The sequence below is a fragment of the Sus scrofa genome, unplaced genomic scaffold, assembly GCF_000003025.6.
Source record: "Sus scrofa isolate TJ Tabasco breed Duroc unplaced genomic scaffold, Sscrofa11.1 Contig2530, whole genome shotgun sequence".
NCBI lineage: Eukaryota > Metazoa > Chordata > Mammalia > Artiodactyla > Suidae > Sus > Sus scrofa.
The window spans coordinates 46,623-61,303 of NW_018085117.1; the positions used below are offsets into that span (position 1 = coordinate 46,623).

The 14,681-nt window shown below is 43.0% G+C and overlaps 1 protein-coding gene across 1 annotated transcript; it reads right to left on the bottom strand.

Annotated features, from left to right (window-relative positions):
- Positions 1–9,577: 9,577 nt before the first annotated feature.
- On the bottom strand, positions 9,578–10,516 carry LOC100154937 (olfactory receptor 2M3-like). The gene has a single exon (XM_001928312.2). The coding sequence runs from the start codon at positions 10,514–10,516 to the stop codon at positions 9,578–9,580; it is 939 nt and encodes a 312-aa protein (XP_001928347.1).
- Between the last annotated feature and the right edge of the window lie 4,165 nt (positions 10,517–14,681).

Sequence of the window (14,681 nt, forward strand, 5' to 3'; positions counted from 1 at the left end):
AAACGGGATTGCTTCCCTGACTTCTCTTTCTGATCTTTCATTGTCAGTATATCGAAATGCCGATGATTTCTGTGTATTAATTTTGTATCCTGCGACTTTGCCAAATTCATGGATGAGCTCTAACGGTTTTCTGGTAGAGTCTTTAGGATTCTCTGGGTATAGTATCATGTCATCTGCAAATAGGGATAGTTTTACTTCTTCCTTTCCAATTTGGATTCCTTTTCTTTCTTTTACTTCTCTGATTGCCGTGGCTAGGATTTCCAGAACTATGTTGAAGAGTAGTGGCGAGAGCAGACAACCTTGTCGTGTTCCTGATCTCAGCGGGAATTCTTTCAGCTTTTCCCCCTTTGAGAATGATGTTCGCTGTGGGTTTGTCATATAGGGGCTTTATTATGTTGAGGTAGGTTCCCACTATGCCCACTTTCTGAAGGGGTTTTATCAGAAACGGGTGTTGGATTTTGTCAAAGGCTTTTCCCGTGTCTATTGAGAGGATCATATGGGTTTTATTCTTCAGTTTTTAATGTGATGTATCACACTGATGGATTTGCGGATACTGAAGAACGCTTGCATCCCTGGGATAAATCCCACTTGATCATGATGAACAATCCTTTTAATGTTTTGTCGGATGTGGTTTGCTAATATTTTCTTGAGGATTTTTGCATCGATGTTCATCAGTGAAATTGGCCTATAGTTTTGTGTGTGTGTGTGTGTGTGTGTGTGTGTGTGTGTGTGTGGTATCTTTGTCTGGTTTTGGTATCAGGGTGATGGTGGCCTCATAGAATGAGTTTGGGAGTATCCCTTCCTCTGCAATTTTGTGAAATAGATTCAGAAGGAGAGGTGCTAGCGCTTCTCTAAATGTTTGGTTGAATTCGCCTGTGAAGCTGTCTGGTCCTGGACTTTGGTTTGTTGGAAGTTTTCTAACCGCAGTTTCAATTTCAGTTCTTGTGATTGGTCCGTTCCTCCTTTCTATTTCATCTTGGCTTGGTCTTGGAAGATTGTACCTTTCTAAGAATTTGTCCATTTCTTCCAGGTTTTCCGTTGTATGGGCGTATAGTTGCATATAGCCGTCTCTTATGATCCTTTGTATTTCTGTGATGTCCGTTGTTACTTCTCTTTTTTCATTTCTAATTTTATTGATTTGAGGCTTCTCTCTTTTTTTCTTGGTAAGTCTAGCTAAGGGTTTACCAATTTTGTTGATCTTTTCAAAGAATCAGCTTTTTGTTTCATTGATCTTTCCTATGGTTTTCTTCGTTTCTCTTTCATTGATTTCTGCTGTGATCTTTATGATTTCTTTCCTTCTACAAACTTTAGGTCTTGTCTGTTCTTCTCTCTCTAGTTGTTTTAGATGTAAAGTTAGCTTGTTTATTTGAGGTTTTGCTTGTTTCCTTTTCCCTACTTCTAAAACCCGCATTCTTACTGAAGTGCTTATATTATGATTTAATGTATGGAGATATATATCACAATTTCCATTTCCTTTTGTAATTAGTTCTTTTACAATATAGTCTATGATGGTTGTACAAGTATAAATATATAATATTCGTTGAGTTATTTTTTAAAAAAGTACAGGAGTTCCCATCTTGGCTCAGCAGAACTGAATCCGACTAGGAACCATGAGGTTTTGCGTTTGATCCCTGACCACCCTCAGTGGGTTAAGGATCCAGGGTTCCCATGAGCTGAGGTGTAGCTCGCAGACCTAAATCCATCAGGCATTGCTGTGGCTGTAGTGTAGGCCAGAAGCTGTAGCTTTGATATGACCCCACTCTGGGAACTTTCATATGCCTTGGGAGCAGCCCTAAAAGCAAAAAAAAAAAATTAAATACAATGAATTATAAAAAGAATTTTTTAAAGTACAAACAAAAATAAAGCCTAACAAGATACTCATAGATATTTGTTTACTGACGGGAATTTATCCTATAATAAACATTACTTATTTTGGCAGAAGAAGGATTTTTTTCCTTTTGCTTAACTTCCCTGGTACACTGAGCATGTATATATCTGAAGACTGTCTTTTCGTGGAGCCACTTATTCCAGAGTCTTGGCAGATAATGCAGAGTCATTGACCTACAGATTTGTCTTCTGGGAGGATATCTTACAAATCCAAGGTGGTGTAATGAAACCTCAGGGCTGTGCTTCCTACCTAGAACTCACAACTATCGTATCTATACACCAAATCATGGTGGGAATATTTTCATGCTTCATATCAAAAACAGTACCGTTTGAATGAATATAGAAAAGTTTTCATTCATTTGGCAGACGTCGTAATAACGGTGTAATGATATCATTATGACAGAAGCTGCCTACATTTTCCTGGGTTTTCCTGATGAACATGGATGGTAACTGAATGAGAAGGGTGATTGGTCTTTGGTGGAAACCTCCCCTCTCCCATCCAGAGACAATTTGCATGGTCTTCACAAAAGAATACACTCAGATTCAGTAGGAATGCTTCATCTTGGCGTGGGTAGCACCATACAAAGTGAGACATTTTTGTGCCCCTAGAAGTCCATATCGCTGTAAAATTGACTTGTGCCATCTGGTCAGTTGGATAAACATTAGAAGCACTGAATCTATTGTGCAGACACTATATTTTTCCAAAGTTAACAAGGCCATCTTGGTCCTTGGATTCTATTGGTTTATGTCCCAGACCAAATCTTGTTCAGGAACTTTTGCAGTCCTTCATGTTTTCCATGTCAGTTGACACCTTTACATTAAGCTATTAATAAGCTCTCAACTTGCTTGTGCTTCATTGGATAGCTCTGGCACAATGCATAGGCTTGCTGCCAGAGATACTTTACCTTACTGCGCCTGAGAAAAGGAGGAGAATTACTTGCTAACTAACTTACCAGCATAGAGCCTGAGACCAGGAAAGATTTTCCCTTTGACCACTTTATTCGTATTATTATTACCTGTGGGGGGAATATTGGAAATGTTCGAGAGTGGTCACATTCCGTCTTAAAATAAACATCCCCAGTCACTGCTGATCGCTTTCTCCTTATGAGAGTAGTGATTCCAATATTTGGCCTAGGGAGTTTCCCGGTGGCCTCGTGATTAAGGATTTGGCCTTGTTGCTTCTGTGGTGCTGGTGTGATCCCTGGCCTGGGGACTTCTGCACACTGTTGGACCTACAGACAAGTTCTTAGTTCTCTCTCCTCATGGCGTCAGTTAAAATGTCCTGCTTGACCCTAAGTGGAAATGATGAAAAGCTGAGATTCAAATGCCTGGCATTGATCATCAGTCGGACAGTTTGGCCAGATGTGCCAACTCCTCTGGTCACAGGGAAACGTGAAGTTGTATCATTGGCAGGTGAGTGACCCATGGTGGGGTGGGGGGAGCAATCCAGTAAACACTCAGAAGTCCCAGGAGCACTCTGAGTTAGAGTCACTATAAGTGACACACGAGGGACAGATGGAGCCTTACCAAAATTCCTTCCCTACCTTCCTCTCTGTCTCCAAGTACGTGAAGCTACTTTGTAGCTGCTTTCGAGTATGCAGCAAGTTGCTCTGCAACTGGGCTTTCGGATGCCAGATCCAATGGTGCAAAAAGGGTCGGTGTTTAATAAAGAGGTACTGCAGAGCCTCTGTCGACTCCCAGGAAAAGACTATTTGAGAAAAACCTCCTCCCTCTTCACCAGGCTTTGTAGACACTTAATGCTGCACCACAGGACACAAGGATGGCCATGTGAGCTGAGGTTGCCTCTAAGCATTGGGTATCATCTGACCCACAATCCATAAAATCATGCCTGCACAGGAGCGCCCTTCATCCGTGGAAATACCTCCCCCTGTCGTTTCTAGTCTTCAGAGAACGGACACCAGCTAGCCTTCCAATTCATCTCAGTTGTTGTTTCTTGATGATATACTATATATCACCACCACCATCCATCAATAGGAGCATGCATGAATATACTAGGGTGTTATATTTGTACACTGGTGTATTCTACAAGAGTTTCCAAGTTCATGTGAATGGACTCCGTTTATAGCAACAGAGGTTCATCTTTAAAAATAAAATGTGTGCAACATGCGAGTTGAAGACTTCTGTGCAGAGTAGACTACCTTCCATATCAGCTACTAAAATCTTCCAGATCACATTGTGTCACTTTTATGAATACACAGATATAATACCACACCTGGGAATATCAAACCACACGTTCAAGTCTCTGGCTATGGCCGCAAAGGGAAGCTGTGAATAGTGTGATGTGGGGGAGTTGCACAGAGGGCATCTGCTCCAGCTGGGATGTTGTTTTATTCCAAATAGGAAAAGAGGAGCTCCCTCTGTGGCACAATGGGATTGGGATCGGTGGCCTCTTGGTAGCCCTGGGACAGGGATTGATCCCAGGCCTGGCACAGAGGGTAAAGGATCCCGCACCTGTGCTTTAGGTGGAGCCTGGGGGCTCAGATCTCATCCCTGGCCGGGATCCGACCCATGGTGCGTATCCGATCCCTGTCACGGGAGGTCCAGATGCCGCGGGTTGGCCAAAAATTGGGGGGGGGTGGTAAAAGAAAGTCAAAAGCTTAAGAGAAAATGAACTTTCATGTTGGCTATCTGCGTGTTTATCATATTATTCCTGTTGCATTAAAAATACTTCTCAAAAATAATAAGTAAATGCTGGGAAGAACAATACGTTTTATTTTTATCATTTTTTATTTAGTGCCTTATGAAACTTGATTTGATGATTCAATAGGTTAGTGAGAATAATACAGAGGTGGTTTCTCGTTGGTTTTAAAAAGAGAAACATCCCAGTAGGACTCAATGTATGCAATAGAATCTAATGTAAAATCGGTCATGGAATCAATGATCTCTTAGGATCGAATTGTGTGTAAGGCTGGTTACTAGATTATTTTCTACGCCATGTATCTTGGATGCGTCAGTGGAAAGACTTCTGGATTCCAAAGGTACAGAAATGTGTCGTGACATGATTTTGACTTTACACAGTTAAGACAACACAGCAGGCCTAGCAAATGCTCTGCTGTTATATTAATCAGCATGGGATGGTTGTATGTTAACTAGATGGCCAAGTGTCTTTACTGCTGTCGGACTTACTTCTCTGTCAAATGTCACCAAGTAACCAAACAACTTTGTCCTTTTGAATCTGCTAATCATGGCCCTTTCCACCTTTCACTAGTTGGCACTTTGCCCCTAAGTCCCAAGGAACCAAATCAAGTTGCCAACTTTTCCAATGAGGTAATTATTTGACTAGACATCCTGGGTCTTCAACATGCCCGTGCTCATTAAAACTTTTCAGCCCCCCACAAGGCACCCGACTTAATGAGTCCCTGAACAGGTTTTTTTGTTCGTTTGTTTCCCATAAGTAAGAGTACCTGCCTCCCGAGCTTGAAGCAGAGAACAAAGTGTTGCTGGTGATCACCTGTCTGAAATGGTGATGGCCCCAAATGATGTCAGAAAACATCACAGAATTCAGAATGCGTTTTAGATAATAACCTGACTTCTGGACATGGGGAAACATAAAAGACGTAGGTGTGTGTGTTACCAATGTCATTACAAAGATATATTTAGAGATGATGCCACACAACCTCCTTCTACAGACAGGCAAAAGGTACAAGCTCAAATACAAGTCCGTAGGCAGTGTTACATTAGACCAGAAAAAAAGCGACCACTGTGGAAACAGCCACGTTTCATTGTGTTAGACGGTGTTAGCCTCCTCTCCCATCTGGAATATTGGTGTGTTAAGGTTCCTAAGATGTCCAAGCTCTCTTTGATGAGTCTGTACAATGATCATAATAAGCTGTGACCTTGATAAAACCACTTCTTATCTCTGGACCTCAACAACTACCCCTGGTTAGTGCTGGGGTATCGAGGTCTCTTTTGGCTTTCTTATGTCTGAGTGTGGAAATTGTCACTCTAAAGTTGAAAGTTAGCTGAATGGATTGGGAGAAGGCACGTTTGTTTAACCTCAGTGGGGATAACAGTATTTATCCCAACGCTCAAGGTCACAGACACACAGAGCAGGGCCTACCACCACCCCTTCCTCAGATCAGAGTGGCCTGGAAGAAAGGATTTCAGAAGCCAATGTCAAGGAGAGACACTTTCATGACCTTCATCGTGCCAGGTCCCCTCCACTATCTCAGTGCAATTCTCAGAGAGGTGGACTAGAGGGCGTGCTAGGTACAACTGTCACATGACCCAGTCGTTGGCTGGGGGTGGGGGGCGGTCTACCTCTATCCATGTGCCCTCTCCTGCCTATGTGCACATATGACCTCCACCCTCCACACCTCCCTCGCGTGGTGAGGAATTCCTATAAGAAGGCAGAAGCGGGGGAGAGAAAAGGTATTCCCTGAGAATGTAGAGACACGCTTGGTCTCCGCTGTCCATCTGACATCTTCTCTCGGAGGAACTGTCTCTTGGCAGGATCTATTGTCCTTCACTAAGATTATTGAAGAGGAAGTACCTCACCTTTTCCCCATTCGCAGGAAGGTTCTCTATAGTCTCACCATAGCCCAGCACATGAGCTTATCCCTGACCCACTAGTACCAGTACTCCTGCCCACGGGGTGGACCAGGGAAAAGCAGTCAAGTCGCGATGGAGCTACCCTAGGGGTGTCTATGCCCCCTTGTTCGTCCTTTCTTTGTAATCCCGGATGTGTTTATCCAGGTGCTGTGATTATCCAGGAAGCTGTCTCCACATAGGTTACCCGTGGAACCCTGGTGGGCCTCAGCTTATTCCTTATGGGCTCCGTTGCCCACACTTGGCAGAGTACCCATAAGTTTGGGTACCCAGGAGATATTCACTTAGAGCCTGCAAGGTCATTAAGAGTGCCTCTTTGATGATGGTGAAGCAGTGGGTCCTGTCACTTGGCAGTAGTCCTGACACACACACTCAGTGGCGAACACCCTGAGGCTCATTGCCTTTCCTCAGCGTGAAGTGTGCTCAGCGAGTTTGTACAACTCAGCTCATCACTCACCATTACAATGTACACCAGATAGGGTTTCGCCCAAGTAATATCACCTCCCATGATGTCAGATTAGACATGAAATAAACAGAGCAACCACCCCCTTGTCTGTTTGTCTCATTCATCTTAAGAAATGCAATGAAATCGTTCTTCCAGAGTACTGGGCTCCTGCAGTATATGCAGCCAGGCCTTCTTCCATTCAAACATACCTAGCTGCGTCTGCATCTCACGGGCATATAATTTAAACCTTCTTTAAGCATGTAGACGAGGGTCCAAAGATTCCTACGGTGCTCAGAAATTAAGCCTATGATGACACTGTGCTCATGCCAACAACATTTACAGGCTGTGCTCGCCACTTAACATACAAGCAGTAATTAGTTCTGTATGACACTTTCTCTGAAGCAAAGCAAACTCCCATAAACAACTCAATATGTCAATCTAAAACGATAGTAGGTTTTCCCTTAACAGCATATGATATCTCAGAACGAAGGAGCCAAGACAGAAAGAGAAGCATAAGATAGGGGAAAATTTTAAAGGACTTTTTTTTTTTTTTTTTTTTTGCTTTTGAGGCCTGCACCTTGGGCACATGGAAGTTCCCAGGCTGGGGGTCGAATCGGAGCTGAAGCTGCTGGCCAAAGCCACAGCCACAACTATGTGGAATCCAAGCCGCCTCCACACCCTACACCACAGCTCAGGGCAATGCTGGATCCTTAGCCCACTGAGTGAGGCCAGGGATCAAACCCTCCTCCCTTGGATACTAGTTGGGTTCATTACCACCGAGCCACAACAGGCACTCCTGAAGGACTTATTTTGATCACGTGAACTTACACCCTCCATCAGGAAAACTCTCCTGTCAAGAATTTGATTTGGGGCATTCCCGCTGTGGTGCAGTAGGATCAGCAGTGTCCCTGCACTGCCAGGACACAGGTTCAATCCCTGGCCTGGCACAATGGGTTAAAGGATCTGGCCTTGCCCCAGCTGCAGTGTAGTTTGCCACTGGTGTGCAGCTGCAGCTCAGATCTGACCCCTGACCCGGGAATTCCACATGCCGCAGGGCGGCCAAAAAGAAGGAAGAAAGAGGGAATTCTGTTTTGGCATTGTCCTTTTTTCTGTCTTGGGGGGAAACACTACAATTCCCTAAAAATGAGAGGAAGAACTGAGACATCGTTTCATCTTGAAAAGTTTAGAAATACTTAAGAATATTTCTGGCAGGCTTTGTCTTTGAGTGGTGCTCATCACGTACATAGACAGAAAACTCAGCATTCCCCTTTTCCATCTGCTTCCAGATGACTGTGTTTTCAGGGGCTCAATGAAGTGCTAAACTGAGTATGGCAAATCTAATGCCCAGTCTCACGCCTCCACCCTCATGTAAATGGAGCCTCTACCTTTTTTCTCTTTTTTCGATTAAGTAAATCAATATCACCTCGGTGCCTTATTTCGAATGTATCTTTTTACAGCCACTGCAAATATCAGGCCCAGATGAGAGATGAATAGGCAAGTTCCATGAAATAAAATCCCAGTCCTTCTAACGTTTATGCAACTGGCCAGGTAGCACCAGTCAGTTTCACAGACGTCTGGACTTGTTGGGGCACAAAAATGTTTCACTATGCCAAGACGAAGCGTTCCTACTGAATCCGAGTATATTCTTTTGAGAAGACCATGCAAGTTGTCTCTGGATGGGAGAGGGGGGGTTTCCACCAAAGACCAATCACCCTTCTCATTCAGTTACCATCCATGTTCATCAGGAAAATGTAGGCAGCTTCTGTCATAATGATACCATTACACCGTTATTACGACCTCTGCCAAATGAATGAAAACTTTTCTATATTCATTCAAAAGGTACTGTTTTTGATATGAAGCATGAAAATATTCTCACCATGACTAGGTGTACAGATATGATATCGTGACTTCTAGGTAGGAAGCACAGCCCTGAGGTTTCATTACACCACCTTGGATTTGTAAGATATCCTCCCAGAAGACAAATCCGTAGGTCAATGACTCTGCATTATCTGCCAAGACTCTGGAATAAGTGGCTCCACGAAAAGACAGTCTTCAGATATATACATGCTCAGTGTACCAGGGAAGTTAAGCAAAAGGAAAAAAAAATCCTTCCTCTGCCAAAATAAGTAATATTTATTATAGGATAAATTCTCTTAAGTAAACAAATATCCATGATTCTCTCATTAGGCTGTTTTGTTTTTTAATTAACCCAATGAATCGTATTAAATTTATAGTTGTACAACCATCATAGACTGTATTTTGAAAGAACTAATAACAAAATGAAATAGGCATGTGTGGTATTTAACCCTGTACACTAAATCATAATATAAGCAATTCAATTAGACTATGGGTTTTGAAATAAGGAAAAACTTTGAAGACAGTTTTATTTATTATTTAGTTCTATAAACAGAAGTGTATCTGTTCATTAACTTAATTATGCACGTCTCAAGAACCTCACTGATTATACTCAAAACCAAAATGAGCATACAATGAATGCAAAACATCTCAATTAACTGAATGTGTACCCAGAGTTCATAAACCCTGAGGTCTACCATAGGGAAATTGTTTATATATTTGTTGCTAATTGTGTGGGTGTTTTTTTTTTTTTGAATAAATATGCTAGAGAGACAGAGGGACAGTTATGAAAGAAGAAATTTCCTGGAACTATCATCCCACTTATTCTCTAGATTTCTCCTTCCCCAGCACCTTACTGAATGCTTTGGCCACGTCCTTGTTGCGGAGGCTGTATATAAGGGGATTCAGCATGGGAGTGAGAATGGTGTAGAAGGCTGACACCATCTTGTCCTGGGCTGGGGACCGATTGGACGTGGGCCTCATATATATGAACATAGCTGCTCCATAATACATCCCCACGACGACAAGGTGGGAACTACAGGTGGTGAACGCCTTGTGCCGACCCTCCCCAGAACTCATGCGAATGACAGTTATGATGACCCGTGTGTAGGAGATGATGATGAGTGACAAAGGGAAGAGGAGCATTACCACACAACAGATAAAAACGAGGGTTTCAAAGGTGGAAGTATCCGTGCACGAGAGATGCAGGAGTGCTGGGACATCACAGAAGAATTGAGGTATTTCTCGGGAGCCACAGTAGGAGAAGGACAGAGTAGCAGCTACATCAACGATCCCATCAAAGACCCCAAGGATCCATGAAGAGGCAGCCAGGAGCCCACAAACGTTCCAGTTCATGAGCTGGGGGTACTGAAGAGGGTAGCAGATGGCAGCATAGCGGTCATAGGCCATGACAGCCAATAGGAAGCACTCAGCCCCAAAGAGGGACACATAGAAGAATATCTGGGTTTCACATCCTGCTACAGAAATGGACTTCCTGCCAGACAGGTAGTTGCAGGCCATTTTGGGCACCGTGGTGCAGATGAGCATGAGGTCCATGAGGGAGAGTTGGCTGAGGAGGAAGTACATGGGGGTGTGGAGCCGGCGGTCCAGGCAGATGAGGAGAACCATGACAGTGTTTGCCAAGAGAGCCACTGTGAAGATGCCCAGCACCAGAGAGAAGAGAAAGATGTGAGTGGGCGTGTGGCTAAAAATCCCCATCAAGATGAAGTCAGAGCTAGCCGTCTGATTCTCCCATTCCATGATGAATATTTTCTTCCTCTAGAGCCATAAGAAGGTATAAATGTCAGCTCTTTGTGAAGTCACTTACTCAGTATCTACTCCTCTGTGTGTGCTACTCTGGTAAAGCAACATACACGATATGGTCAGGACTGGAACAGGATGAGCAGAGACTCTGCAGGCAGGTGGCATTAACCACGCTCAAGCTCTGCCTCTACCCACCTGCATGTCCTCTGACCAGATACTTCTCTGTGCTTCAGTTTTCTTCCTTTACAAGCCCAAAATAGCTTATTCATTCATTCATTCATTCATTGTTTTGTAGGGCCACACCAGTGGCAAATGGTAGTTCCCGGGCTGGGGGTCCAATTGGATCTACACTGCTAGCCTCCACCACACCACAGCCACAGCAATGCCAGACCCCTGAACCACTGAGCAGGGCCAGGGGTTGAACCCTTGCCCTCATGGATACTGGTCAGGTTCACTACCTTTGAGCCAGAAAGGGAACTTTGCTTTTCATTTTATTTTTGGCCACACCCTATGGCATGTGGAAGTTACCTGGCCTGGGATAAAACCCACACCACAGCGGCAACCTGCCCCACAGATGCAGCAACTCAGGATCTTTAACCTGCTACACCACCAGGAAGCTTCTCAGAAATAACGTTTAAATTGAGTTGTTGTGCTTATGAAACAACATGTCCAGTGCAATCCACAGCATCAGACAGAGCATTTGGCTCCTCAAGAACCATATAACCTATACTAGATACACTTATCCGTACAGTTCTCATGTGTCAGAATGTAACAAACTCTGTAACAGAGGACTAGAGCATGTTGAATGTCATTGCCTATATGGTAAAATATAATAACTACATCTCCTCATCTGCTATTTCCAAGAGATATTAGCACTCATGTAAATATGCTTTTATCTGTGCACCCGACTGGGAGAGCAACCAGGATGAATGGTTATACAATCACATAGATGATGAACTTCCAGTTCAGAATAGTCGGTAGATAAGTGCAACTAATTTCTACATCATGAATAGGTCGTTTAAGTGTGAGTAAGTAGAAATCAAAATTACCTTTCTGTTTCAGTTTGAGAAGGCCAGTGTCTTGAGATTTCTTTTCATGGTCACCCAAAGTGACTCTGCCAAATTCCCTAAATCATCATCAACTGGGGCAAAACAAACAAACACTCAAACAAGTGAACAACAAACAAACAAATGTCTTGGTATATCTCTATCAGCGGTAAGTGTGAGCCAAGGTCAGCTTGTGGTTAGGGAAAACGGAATTGCTTTCTAAAGGGTCAGACAGAAACAAAACAGAGACAGCTTTTTATATTGTCGAACCGTCAGGAACCCAGCCACCCGCATGACATGATGGATTCTGTCATTAAAGAAGGGGTGTTCTCCTATGCTGCCTACCACTGCCTCCTCCCAACCACGGTTAAAGCCTGGACAGGTGTCCTGCTCTGACTGCCAGATGCTGTTAAAGTCAAGGTTCACTGGTCCTGGCTTCACTATCTATGGCTTCCACAGTTTGGCTCCCTCCCAAGACATTTTCCTGGCAAAGAGGTAGCACATTTTTAAACATCCTTCTCTCACATCTCTGTCTTTTCATCCCCAGCCAGAGGAGGATTTCACTGACGGTTAAGTCCACTGCAAGGATCTCACAGTTCTTTCTTAGTCATTGTGCATTTTGGTTCTCAGAGAGGGCATTCAGCATTTTAGAAATTTTGAGTCCAGCCAGAATTGGGACTGAGCTCGCTCCCATCCCTCAGCTGAGAGAGAGATCTATGCATCCTGTCATCCAGAGGCTGTTTGCTTCTTCAGCTTTGGTGCGGAACTGTGGCGGGAGACCCATCATTGCCCTGTAGGTATGGGTTGTTTGCAAACTGTGTCTGTCCTGTTATCTCCTACTCTCATTTTTCCCTCTCTGAAGATGGCATTCCACTCTAGACTGCCCTTCCATCGAAAAGTTGTGACAAAATTAGCATTCGTGTGTGTGTGTGTGTGTGTGTGTGTGTGTGTGATTTGTAGGAGGAGCGTATGAGGGCTATAAAGTGCTTTGGTCTAGCCCACTTAAATATGACTGATTTAGAACACTGCTCAAATCCATATTTAGCCTTTTGCTTTTTCTGGAATACACTAGGTTTTAGATCAGAGCCACCATAATTATTATGTAATGGTGTATTTACACTTAGCCAGATAACACTTCAGTTTTACTATAGTATTTTATACTTAATGCACCTCAATTTTGATTTTGTTTGTTCATTTTTTCTTTTCTGTCCGTCCCACAGCATACAGAGTTCCCAGGGCAGGGATCAGATCTAAGCCTCAGTTGCCACCTACAGCTGTGGCAATGCCATATCCTTAACCCCCTATGCCAAACTGCATCCCAGAACTCCAGAGTTGCCACCGATCCTGTTATGCCACAGCGGGAACTTCAGACCTCAGTTTTGAATTCTTCACTCCTTTTTATCCCCAAAGACTTAGTCAAATCCATCATACAATTTTTTTGTTCAAACTAACACTCTCACTCACACAAATGTCTCTGTTCTTATATCCAAAGTCCACAATCTTAATCCTTAAATGTTGATAGTTATTCTACAAACTACCTCACCCTTATTTCTGAAGATCCTTAAATGTCTAGCTTATCCTTCTCGTACATACAGATATATTAGTGGCCATTATTGTGCTTCACAAACTCCAGAAACTTCAACCTAACATTCAAAGTGTTCAAGGATGTATTCTACTTACCATGAGAAATTTGTACCTCGCTCAAGCCAGCATATTTACTATTCTTAATACATGTGAAGTAACAGTATGAAAACATTGAAATAAGGCAAAAAGGCAGTTGGCATCACTTTTCAGTATCCTACAAGGGTGTTGTTGAATAGACTCTCCCAAGGAGGATTGAATTCAGAAAATATACGTGTGAGTGTGTGAGAGAGAGAGAGCGAAAGAGAGACAGAGAGGGAGAATATCCCTGTGTTTCTTCATATCTTACAATGATAAGACTTTGTGATCAGAAATGTATCTTTTAAATTTGTTAGAGAGTTTAAAGAAATAACTGATTTAAAAGCCTCAGTATCATCACCCATGTAAACTATATCTTGCAGAATATTACTGACAAAAACATTGTGGTTTAATAATATCCAAAACATCTTGGGCTGTCTCTAGTTATACTAAAATCAATATAAAGGACTAAATACTATACCACACCTAAACCTTAAATTGTGTTAGCTCTATCTCATGTATCTTACTTTCTTTCTAACAAAAGAAATTCACAGCTGAGTGCTCCCCTAAATGAAAGACCTCAGTGTCATTGTTTGTTACAAACAGTGCACCCTAAAGTCCTATATGGCTATACTTATTTAATTACCTACTGAACAGGATTTACATTTTGAGTTTACATTTATACCTACTTACATTAAGGATTATTGAAAACTGGAAAAAGGAGGAACAAAAGAAAACTGTGCTGAGGAAGATGACTGAACTCAACTAAATTTTGAGCAAAAAGAGACATTTGAGAGGAATGAGAAATTGAGGAGCGACCATATGGAGAGGACAGATACAAATCTGGACATAATCAGGACTCAAAGAGGTCAATTCATATGTGGATGCCATAGTTCCTCCTAATGATCCTTCTCTTAGTTACCACCCAGTAATACTCCCGTCCTGCAGAGCACATAGCAAGCCTGCCACAGGACAGGTGGATTTTCACATCACCCCAACATCACCTCTGATGCTTAGCAAGGATCCATTTAGTGCACTGGTTCTCACAGTGGGAGCTCCCCAACCAAGCAGCATCAACATCACCTGACAACGTGCCGGAAGGGCATATTCCCAGACACCACTCCAGACCGACTGAATCAGAAACTCTGGGACTGGATGGACCCAGGACTATGTTTCAACAAGTCTTCAGGTGATTTGGATGATGGTAATGCTTGAGATGTGCTGATGGAACCCATTTTTTTTTTTTTTGCCTTCCAAGAGGCCCTTCTCATGGTATCCCATGTAGAGAAAGGCCAGTATCTATTGGAAAGACACACTCCTTCTGAAAACTTCCTCTGCTTTCCCAGAAACAGCATTACATTTCCAGTAGAGTAAATCCATCACTTCCTATCCCCTGGATGCAACACTCTCTAATGACTCTCTTGTAATACCACTGAGTTTTGAAACTCTGCTTCTCA